General features: G+C 32.0%; 1 protein-coding gene across 2 annotated transcripts in view; it reads right to left on the bottom strand.

Moving 5' to 3' along the window:
- Window positions 1-12,298, bottom strand: part of MAP4K5 (mitogen-activated protein kinase kinase kinase kinase 5) — a 94,612-nt gene that overhangs the window by 43,178 nt on the left and 39,136 nt on the right. For both annotated transcript variants that reach the window (XR_006739006.1, XM_045567527.1), the window contains exons 7-12: window positions 9,124-9,171; window positions 8,993-9,035; window positions 8,136-8,208; window positions 4,342-4,473; window positions 2,388-2,450; window positions 461-542 (exon numbers count right to left, since the gene is read on the bottom strand). Coding sequence is in view for 1 of the 2 variants with exons in the window: in XM_045567527.1 (XP_045423483.1) it covers window positions 461-542; window positions 2,388-2,450; window positions 4,342-4,473; window positions 8,136-8,208; window positions 8,993-9,035; window positions 9,124-9,171 (441 nt within the window). In the remaining variant the exon portion in view is untranslated. The remainder of the gene's footprint in view (window positions 1-460; window positions 543-2,387; window positions 2,451-4,341; window positions 4,474-8,135; window positions 8,209-8,992; window positions 9,036-9,123; window positions 9,172-12,298) is intronic.

Below are 12,298 nucleotides of genomic sequence, written 5' to 3'. Positions count from 1 at the left end.
CACTGACTTTTTCTAATATAAAAGTATTTTATATACAAACATACACACAGAGCATTCTGTAAATTTACATAAGCCAAGAAAAGCAATTAATTTTAGATGACAGCAACATTTTTGAGAGTCTTCTCTAAGGCAGGGGTCAGCAAACTATAACTCATGGGCAAAATCTGATGCATTGCTTCTTTTTGTAAATAAAGTTTTATTGGGTATTGAAACCCTACTCATGTGTGTATTGTCTATGACTGCTTTTGGCTACAATGGTAGAACTTAGTAGTTGTAGACAAAGACTATATAACCTGCAGAGTCTAAAATATTCACTATCTGATCCCTTACAAAAAGTTTACTGACCCCTGCTATAAGAGATCACTAATTTTTATATTAAAAACTTAATTACTTTTGTTTTAGTGACATATCTAATTACTGTATGATTATAGGAAATCGTTCTGTAATTTCAGTGACTTACAGTCAGAAGTCTTTCAGCAGTTGGTCTTTTTTTTGGGTTTTTGGTTAGGGCTATTTTGACAAAATTATGGAATGTTGATGACCTTCAAACAAAAAGAGACGTACAAAAATATTTCACTAATGTAAGTTTTTGGTGTTACTAAATAAAATTAATTTACCAGCAGTAGGAAAGTCTGAAACACATCACTTTTTCTTAGGTATTTAGAGTTCTATATAAACCAAACAATGAAAACCAATGTACAGTGTATTCCTTGGAAACATCTGTGTCAGTTGTTTCTCTTAAGTAAAATGCAATTTGGTAATAATGTAGTAATATATAACCTCTAAAAATTACAACAAAAACTAGACATGGATAGGCTGTCATTTATACCATTTATGATTTTCTTTTCTAAGTACTACTTAGGAGTCTCATTGCATAATTTACATAGTATGTAAATGTTGCACTATACCAAGAGTTGGATGGCATGAAGTAGGTGGATAATATGAGAGACTATTTAAATCTTAAAAAGACTACTGAATTTCCTAGGGAAAGAGGGCAAAGAAGAGAGAGAAATTTTAGCAAACAGAAGGGTTTTCTTACTACCTGCATTGATGAAACTGGGAAAGGGAGAAGACATAAATTAAAGGTATCATGCTTTGATTATTAATGACAAAAAGGGGTATTTCCACCACAATGTTTCACTATAGGAGAGACTGGACAAGAACTAAACAGACAGAATAACCTTGGTAATCAGCAATGACAACAACCACGCATCAGCTCTCTACAGAGAAATCAAACCAATGCATCATATTTGATGGCTGGTGACAGAGATAACACAGAGTCAGATAGTATGTGAAGACTAGCAAAGGTTCTCCAATGGTAATGGCTGCTCTGGCATCTGACTGTCAATTTAGCCCTTATAGCTAACAGTTATTCATTCCTGAATGGAATATTCAGGCATTCCTGCCATAAAGCCCTTCAGTTCCAGATACCTATGAACTTAGGGCAACAGGGAATAGGAAGAAACCAGTGTTAATACATAAGAATACACCTAGCAGTAGGCTATAAATTCCTTTATTTCCACAGTGTGATTTGCCTTTTATTCCTGGTATCATTCCCAGAATGGCCTGGCTTCTAAATAAAACTATACACAAACAGGCTACTGAAACATCAAGCAGTGGTTTAGAACTTGTTTGGGAAGGGGCCTCTTAGAATCTGAAATAAGCTATGGACTGTCTCCCCAGAAAAATGGACAAGCATACAGAATTTCAGGGGTTCATGGACCTTCAAAAGATCCATGTAATCTAGATGAAGAATTCCAGAATTTAATAACTTGGAAATCTTTATTTGCATCATTTCTTCTATTAAATGTATGGGGAAGGTATTACAAGAAAAATAATTTTTAATTATCATCCAACCAATGATATCTTTATGGACTATAAGGATAGGTAAGCTGCTTTACTTTCTAAGAGAAAGAAGAGATTAGGATGAAAATAAGTAATAAACTTTTTGAGGATTACGGAGGGAAGATAGAGGCAAAACTAAGAGATTGATTTTAAGTGCCACAGTAACTAGGAAACCTTTTCATATCACCTTCCATGAAAGTCAATATGTAATGAATGGCAATAAAATAATACAGGGCAAAAACAAACGATTCTTCAAAACCTTAATGTATTAATTTCAATTTTTTTCCTCACTCCACCTCTTACCCAAAAGTGCCAAAAACCTAAGAACATGATTGAGTTTTATGAGAACATTGGATTATTAAGAAATACCAGAAAATAAGCCAAGGTCCTTGCCGTAGCTTTGCTAGTAAATTAGCTTTATAACTTGGGGCAAACTGCTTAATGTCTCTGGGCTTTACTTTCATCATCTTTAAAATAAAAGAACTCAACCTGTGCACCTTTTGATTATAAAATTCCACAAAACCATATATCCTTTAACTCACCATTTTGTTTTGTCCTTTAGTTTTGGAGGCTGAAAATTACTTTTTGACATTAAGAAGAGAGCCCTGAAATAAAAATTTCAGTTAAAGAGCAATGCCAAAATATTTTTATTACTACATCTAACAATCAAAATGAATATTCTGTAATGAATTGATACAATGATACTAAATTATCACATATGTAGGTACTGATGAAAACTGCTTTGGGATGTGGAAATGAAATTATTTATATTTTAGATAGCCTATAAAAAATTTCTCCTGACTACAAAGAAGAACTTTAAATTTCTAACAAGTCTTTATTCACAAAGCAAAGCTACTAAATGTTAAAGAAGAGTTTTATTATCATACTGTTACATATATAACCAGTATTATATCTTAAGCACATGTCTATATAATTGTATATCATTCTGTAACACACAGAAATAATATGTTACTTTAACATTAGGTTGTATGTTTAACCAAAGACTGGTCTCCACAATTATTCTGGATATATAGGCAAATTATATGTACTTCCTGACCAATTTTCTTTTTTGGACAATAATTTCCAACATTCTCTTGTTACACATAAGTCAATCTATAAGATGATTTTGTCCATGAATTCATCTTTGACCCATTTTCCTAAGGGGGTAGAAGGAAAGAGGATGGAGGGAGGAGGTTCTAAAATCTATATTCCCAACATTTTAAGATATTTTAAATATTCTGCTTTATCTTTATCTATATTATCTAAATGCTTACCAATTGTTACACTATTAAAATTACATTAGATAATACTGCATTCTTTTTTCAGTAATAATCAATTTTCTATGTTGCTTTGGTTCATACATATATAACAGCTGCCCTCAACTGTTAAATAATTTGCTTAGCAATTCATCAACTATTGGATATTTAGATTTTTTTCACTGCTATCTGGAATGGAGAATTCTTAGCATTTTCTTTTCTTGGATCGTTTCCTAAGTAGTGGAATCATTGGAACATTTGTTTTATACTTAACAAATAACATCAAATTACTTTCCTAAAGGTCTATACTTATCAGCATTCCAGCTACAAGCAGATATCTTTTAACCTGTATATTTTTAGTTGTTCATGAGGACAAATAATTTTCCATGTTTCTTTAGTATCTAGTACTTGCTCATAAACATTAATCTATCTTTGGCCTGTGGTCTTGGAATGAGTTCCTTATGCCATCATGCCCAGCTAATTCTCCTATATTTTGTGGAGATAGGGTCTCGATATGTGGCTCAAGCTGGTCTTAAACTCCTGGTCTCAAATGATCCTCCTGCCTTGGTCTCCCAAAATGCTAGGATTACAGGCATGAGCCACCATGACCAGCCCTTATATAGTATCTATTAATCTGTCGTCAATTATATGTTAAGAAAACATTTTTCTCATACTGTAGATTTTCCTTTTAACTTTACATCATTTACTTTAAAAGTTTAAATTTTAGCCCAATTTATCTTCTCCTTCAAAATGTCAAAAAACTTTTCAAAAGCCCTCAAATTTTTTCCTGAAAGAGGATATATTCTAAAATGTAAATAACTATACTCAACATAGACACTTCTTCATTATCCCTAGACAAAGGAGAAACAAAATCAAATGTAATTATAAAAATCTCATCTGCATTCTATCATTTACTTATAACTCCACATAGGAGAAAAAATGAAATAAGATAAATTGATGGAAGAATGAATGTAAAGGCTCAAAAAGACTTTTTTAACAATGATAACTATCATCTCCTAGTATGATTATTTGTTTTATGGCAGAGCTTCAAACAGTATAGACAACTCATTTTGTGTTAAGAGTAGCAATACAGGACAGGTTTTAGATGAGATTACTCCTGAATCCTTCCCAATACCTTTACTATTTTTCATTCTTAAAAATGAGCATGTAATACCTGAATTATCAGTATTTATTTATGAGACTTTATTAATAACTGTATAATTGTAAATAATGAGAACACCTCATTGGATGAAGATCAAACATAGGTGGCTGAAGTTCTCCAAGTTCAATTGCTGTTATTCCTACTGCCCAGATATCACAGAGTTGGTTGTAGCCACCATTTTTCTCCACTGCTGCAACTTCTGGGGCCATCCTAGAAGGAATCAATGAATATAACATTTTTATTTTTTTAAAAATGATATGAAATCTGCTACTTCTTGTTATAATCACTAGACTTGTTGGAGGGAAGGAGGCTGAGGGGTGTTTACCAGGAAAGAAGAAAATTACTAGTAAACACTTAAATATTACACACATATCCTTTTAAAATTCATTGTTTAAGAACCTTAAATCCCTCATCTGAACACTAGTGCTCTAAGGAAAAATCTTACCTTACTCTAGTTTCTGTTTTGTGAATCTTGTTATATAATATCGGAAAAGAAAAAGAACACTTAAAACCCTGTGAATGTTAAAGCAAAGTTCTCAAAGGAGGTGAGATGTAATGAATCAGTAGGGAGCAAAGAAGGGTGGGGAGCCTGAACATTTCAGTCAGAGAAAACAAGTACAAATTCAGGAGACAGGAAGAGCACATGAAACACCTGGAGAGGTGAAAGGACAGTGCTTGCTACTCAATGTGTGATCATCTATAGACTGATATGGGCCATACACTGCAGGTTACCAGTCTGTGGTAAGTCCTGCAATGATGAATAAGCATTTATTCTTGTCAAAATGTATGATCATTCATTTTTATCTTATTTTACAAAAGTCTAAGTCTGTAATGGACAGGAAATGAAAAAAAATTGTCCTTCTCAACAGATGGTTTGAGAGGGTTTAAAAAGTGTTTGGAAAATAAACCTCAGAAGTAGAGGCTAGATCATAAATGACCTACTAATTATAAAAGGAAGTTTAGACTTTACAGTGACAATGACAGGGACTCACTGAAAGATTTAATCACCAAGGACAAACTTAATCTAAAACTCATGGCAACATGATGGATAGTGTGAGAGGAGGTGAACTCAGATGAGTTAGAAGAGTATTTCAAAAATAAAGGGAAAAATTATAAAGGATTTCTCAAAGGCAGTGGCAGAAGGAATAGAACAAAAAGGGTTGTTAAAGATATTGAGCTGAGTATAAAGTGCTTGTGGAAACTGAAGTAGAGCTTCTGTTGAACAACTGTTGAATATATAGAAAACTGAAGGTAAATCGAGCAGCTGAGTTGGAGTTATATCTCTGGGAGTCACTAGTGTATAATAATGATGGCATCAGAAGTTATAAAGTGTCGATTATACTGCTCTGGGGAAATGCTTTTTTTAATGTTTACTAATTTAAAATGAATTTATATTTATTAATATATTAAATATCCACAGAGTACAAGTTGCTCTTATATACACTTGGGTTTCAAAAAATTATATTACCATATTGTCTCTCAATGTAAGTGTGGTTAAGGATATAAGATATGTATACTAAAAATGCTAACATGTAGATGTATCCTATTTGCAATGTTACATACATAATAATAGGGAGAGGAGTAAAGAGAAGAAAATGATCACCATGGAGCAAGATGACTGAAGGTAAGTTTCACAAAAGGAAGAGGCTGAGCTAGAGCCCAGAGAAGGCAAATTGGTTTCATATCCTCTGCCCACTGGAATCAGTGGTAGCTAAACGGAATGTCCAGTTGACCAACATTATTGCACTTCCTGCTTAGTGGGAAACGGATCAATCAGTCTGCCACAGGTGAAGAAAGGCAGAATGTGAGCCACTCTTAAGAATGGGCAGGATTTAAAATAAACACAGGAAAGGGGTATTCTGGGAAGGTAATAAACAAACCTAAAGTAGTAGTATTTCATCTGGTATAGTAAGGGTACAAAAAATAAGACAATTTTGACAAAAGAAGAGCGTTCACAAGGAGGACAGTCACAGACAGAGACTGAGGGAGGGAAACAGTTATGTGATGAAGGAAATTCTACAGTAATCTAACTCATTTATATTTTCATTTAACTTTTATTTGAAATGGTATTTAGTGAGGCACTTTTCTGTTATAAAAAGTGGTATGTGCTGAATGAAGAGAATTTGGAATATATAAAAAAAAATGTGGGCCAGGCACAGTGGCTCAGGCCTGTAATCCCACACTCTGGAAGGCTGAGGCAGGAGGATCACTTGATCCCAGGAGTTCAAGATCAGCCTGGGCAACACAGTGAGACCCCATCTCTAAAAAAAAATAAAAAATTAGCCTGGCATGATAGTTCCTGCCTGTAGTCCCAGCTATTCAGAAGGCTGAAGCAGAAAGATTACTTGAGCCCAAGAGTTTGAGGCTGCAGTGAGCTATGATCTTGCCACTGCATTCTAGCCTGGGCAACATAGTGAGATGAAAGAAAAGAAAAAGAAAATAGAAGAAGGAAAAGAAAAAAAAAGAGAAAGAAAAGAAAAGAAAAAGAAAGAAAGAAAGAAGGAAAGAAAGAAAGGGAAGGAAGGAAGGAAGGTAGGTTGGTTAAGCATGATTCCACCTGAAGAGAGCCACTATTTCACATATTTTCACCCATAATTTTTACTTACACAAACACACACACCCTTTACAAAATGGGATTATATTGCATATGCTACTTTTAATCTTGCTTTTATGATTAACAGTGTATCATGAGCCTATCTGCTTACAATCATCTTTAACAAGATAAATTTTAGTAGCCACATATGATTCCAATGAAGTGAATAAATGTACATAATTTCCTTAACTAATTTTTATGGCATATTATTTTCCCTCAATTTTTCATTATTAAAATATGACAAAGCTCTTCATATATAAATCTCTATGCCTCTCTAATAAATTTTTACTTATAAATAAAATAATTCCACTAAGTGGAATTATTAAGACTAAAGAACATAAACATTGCTTAAGATTTCTGAAAAATGTTACTATCAAATTATCCTTCAAAATTGTTCTACCAATTTCCACTTTCACTGTCAAATATTTTGCAATAGTGGGTATTACTCATGCTTCCAAATATTTTCCAACTGGATAGAATAGAATGTCACTATTTAATTTGCATTTTTGTTCATCAAGGAAAATATTGTTCATATTTTATGACATCTTATATGTATTATTTTAATAACTCCTTGCTTCTAACGAGATATTCTTTTTATTGACATATAATAACTTACATATTAAAGATATTAAGCCTAGTTTGGCATTTTTTAGCCAATAGTTCCTGGTCTTTTTACTTGCCTTTTAATTTTGTTTAAGCTGATGGACATATATATGTTTTAAATTTTCATGTAGTTGAATCTATCAGCCTTTCCCTTTAGAGTTTTATGCTTTCATGCCCAGAAAGGCTTCCTCAACTCTTAAAGCAGATATTTATTAATGGTTTCAATTTTATATTTAATTACTTCCTATCATATACAATTTATTTTGTCACTAGGTATGAGATACGGAGTTACTTTAAATTTCTATCCAAATAATAAATTATCCAACATTGCATATTAAAGGAGCTAACCTTTAGTCCTAGACTAAAATAGAAGCAATACCAGAAGAAAGGGTAAGAAAATTACAAGAGGCAACACAGTCTTTTGAAAATTTCATACCTATGAGTCCTCTCCTTATAAGATCCCAAGGACAGCAAAAATTGTTAGCACTTCAACAGAGGGAAAGCTGGATGATGAAAATGAGTACTGAAGTTCTCTAACCCAATCAGAAGTAAGATAGTATCAAGGACATGAAAGTATGCTAACTTTCAATTATCGCTTGTATTATCAAGTATCAAGGTTGATTGCTAACCATGAAGAAATGAAAATGCACCAAATTCAATGATGGTAATGTCTTACCAATAAGGGGTGCCAATGAAAGATTTCCTTTTTGCAATGGTAGCTGTTATTTTTGCAGCCACACCAAAGTCAGCTGGTGAGGAAAAAAAAAGAAAATTTTAGTTCTTTTCAGTACAACAACCAGTATTTATCAGTTTCACCCTTAGGAATGGCATTGTTAATAATTCAGATATTAATGTTAGGAAAATGTACATAAACTGAATACCTAAATCTCTTCTTGCTTGGTTCATAACAATCATTAAAACAAAAGAATTTATTGAAACTTTAATGGCATGAAAATGTACTTTAGTAAGAAAAAAGTTAATAAAAATATTTTTATTTCAAGCACAATGAAGTTAATTTGGAAAAAAGACTGCAAAAAATAAAACACATGGGAAACCACACATCTAGATTTCTTTTATCTTAACACAACAATGTTAGCATTTGGATGTAATTTTTTGGAAAAGTCTTTTTTCCATGTATAAATTTTTTAATTGTTGTTATACATGGTTGTAAAAAACTCTATATATAGTTCATTTTTGTCACTTAAGACTTCAGGGGATTTTACTCTTACATATTCATAAATATTAATGATTGAATAACATGCTATAAGTAGATTTATCATAGCATTTTAAATTGCTAGACTTATGTTTGCATTTTTTCTACTATAAATAATATGATTAATACTTCTGTGACTATGGATTTTCCATCTTTAGGATTAATTTCCTTAAACTGAGTTTTGGGAGTAAAATTACTGGGTCAAAAGATAAAAACTATGGTGACTCTTCATATGAATATTAAAATTGTATAATGTTAATTCTCATTTAAAATTTTATTAAAAATTTTTTGGAAAAAATTAAGAACCTGAAATAACATACCTAATTTTACATCACCATGGTCTGTCAATAAAATATTTGCACCCTAAAACAAAAATACAAATACTATTAAATTAGCAGCATAAGATTTCTTCCAGCAGAATTGGCAATTTAAATATAATAAATGAACTTACTTTGATATCTCTATGCATTTTGCCTTTAGTATGCAAATAGGCAAGACCCTGAAGTTTAAAAAAAAGGTATGTATTAGCAAAACTGCAAACTTGACTCCTGAACTTTTTACTTAAATTCTTATTATTAATAAATAAGAAAACCTTTTTGGAGGGGAATCTAGATCAGTGTCTTTTTACTAATCAATGTTTACTATATCTTAAAGACTTATAATTCATTTTCTGGTAAAAATCCAAAATATTTCACTAAAACATTGTCATCACAATCAAGCTAAGGAACATATCCATCATCCCAAAAGTTGCCTTATGCTGTGCCTCTTTATAATTCTCTCATCCTTTCCCCTCCTGCCCTTGGCAAACACTGGTCTGCTATCACTAAAGATCAGATTTTCAAAGTTGTTTGCCTATTCTATGTGTTCTGCATTTCTACAGAAATTTTAGAATCAGCTTGTCAATTTCTTTTTTTTTTTTAAAAGCCCTCCTTAAATTTTGATTGGGATTACACTGGATCTATAAGTTAATTTGGGGAGAATTAACATTTTTACACTATTGAGTCTTCTGATTCATGAACATGGTATATTAATAGTTCTCAATTTATTTAGGTCTTCAATTTCTCTCAGCAGTTTTGTAGTTCTCAGTATGCTGGTGTTTATGCATCTTTTGTCATATTTATCCTTAAGAATGTTATATTTTTGATGTTTTTATAAGTAGTATTCTTTTAATTTCTGATTGTCTGCTGCTAGTATATAGAAATCTAATTAATTTTTGTATATTGATCTTGAATCTTGCAATCTTTGTAGCCTCATTTGTTAATTCTAGTAGCTACTTTGTAGATTCTATTCCATTTTCTGTATAGGTGATTATGTGGTCTATGAATAAAGAGAGTTTTACTTCCTACTTTCCAATCTAGATGCCTTCTATTTCATTGTTTTCTCTTTTTGTATTGACCAAAACCTCCAGTACAATGTTGAAAATAAATAGTAAAAGCAGATCCTTGCCTTATTTGACTGATACTGGGGGAAAAGATCCAGTCTTTTACCATGAAGTATGATTTAGTTGCAGGGTTTCCATAGGTGCTCTTTATCAGGTTGACCAAGTTCCTTTCTATTCTTAGTATGTTCTGAATTTTTATCAGGAATGCATGTTGGATTTTGCTAAATGGTCTTTCTGTGTCTACTCAAATGATCATATGGGTTTCCTTTTTTAGTTTGCTAATATGGCCAATTACTTGAAATAATTTTTGGATGTTAAACCAACAAACCAACATTGCATTCTAGGATAAACTCCACTTGTTTATGATGTATTGCCTTTTATCATATATTATCATTATCATATCCCATTATGATTTGGGAGGTATTCCCTGCTCTTCAATTTTCTAAAAGAATGTGTGTAGAACTGGCATTATTTCTTCCATAGCTGTTTGGCTGAATTTGCCCTATGATATCATCTGGCTGGAAGTTTTCTTTGTCAGAACAGATATAAGATTATTTAGGTTATTTCTAAGTGAATGAGCTTTGGTAGTTTGTATCTCTCAAGGAAATTGTCTATTTCATCTCAATTTCACACTTTATTGGCATATAGCTGTTCATAATATTCTGTTATCCTTCTAATATCTGTACATTCTGTCATGATATCCCATCATTCATTTCTAATATTGGTCATGTGTTTCTTTTCCTTTCTTGTAGATAGGTCTGCTGGTGATTACTTCTTTCAGGTTTTTAAGTCTGAAAAACTATTTTGCCTTTGTTTTTGTAAGATATTTTCTTTAGATATAGCATTCTAGGAAGACAATTTATTTTTAGTACTTTAAAGATTTTCCACTATCTTTTCACTTGATTGTTTCTAACAATAAATCTGCCATCACCTTTTTCCTTATTCTTTTGAACATAATGCATCTTTTTGTTCTGAGTGCTACTAGATTTTCTCATTATTAAATGAGCAATTTGATTATCATGTGCCTTAGTGTAATTTTTTTTCATGTTTCTTGTGCTTGGGGTTTGTTGAGCACTTTGGATTTATAAGTTAATATTTTTATCAAATTTGGAAATTTTCAGCTATTATTTTTTTAAATATTGTTTTCTGCCTCCCCTTCTCTCTCTGCTCCTTCAGGGACACCAATTATATCTGGCCACTTGAAATTGTCCTACAGCTTAATGATATTCTTTTCATTAAAAAAAATTCATTTTTCTCTGTTTCATTTGAGATATTTTCCATTGCTATGCCCTCAAATTCACACAAATTTTTTTTTTTTGCAACATGTAATCTACCATTAATTCCATCCTTTGTTAACTCCATCAGACACTGTGGTCCTCACTGTCCTTTATTATCTGACGTCTAGTTTCTTGAAAACCATTGTTTCATATATTTTGCCTACTTTCTTTGTTTCAGATAGCATAATAAACTCACTTCTTGTTACTCCATCTTGACGAGATGTGGAAGTTTGTCAGCATGATAGAATTTTAAAATTGGAACTAATCTTGGAGGTAATCCCTTGCAAGCCTCATTTTATATAGTCATGTGTCACTTAATGACAGGGATACATTCTGAAAATGCATTGTTAGGCAATTTTGTCATTATGTAAACATCAGAGTGTACTTACACAAACCTAGATGACACAGCCTACTACATACCTAGGCTACATGGTATAGCTTATTGCTTCTAGGCTACAAAAATGTACAGTATGAATACTGTAGGCAATTGTAACACAATGGTGGGTATTTATACACCTAAACATAGAAAAGGTACAGAAAAAATATAGTGTTATAATCTTAGGGGACCACGATCATATATGTAGTCTGTTATTGACTAAAATGCCATTATGCACTGCATGTCCATACTTGGGGAACTAGAACTACATAAGAAGTTAAAGTCATATACAAGGGCCAGAGTGCAAACGTAAATTTGGTTTTTTGCCTTTTTTTTTCCACTTCCACTCAGTACTCTGTCTATTACTTAAGGAAACAATGAACCCTGGAAATTAAAATGTAAATAAAATGAATTTGTTAATAATTCTCTACTATGACTGTATGATTAGGTTTGTATTTTATGTATGTACAGTAAAATAGATTTCTATGATATATGAATATTACAGAAATATATACACACACATATATATAAATATTGGAGAATTTACTTTCATTTATTTCACAGTAAGATTTGGCAGTGGTATGTCTTTTCT

Source organism: Lemur catta, chromosome 1, assembly GCF_020740605.2.
Source record: "Lemur catta isolate mLemCat1 chromosome 1, mLemCat1.pri, whole genome shotgun sequence".
NCBI lineage: Eukaryota > Metazoa > Chordata > Mammalia > Primates > Lemuridae > Lemur > Lemur catta.
Note: the sequence above shows the minus strand (reverse complement) of the source record. Positions and strands in the feature narration are given on the sequence as shown.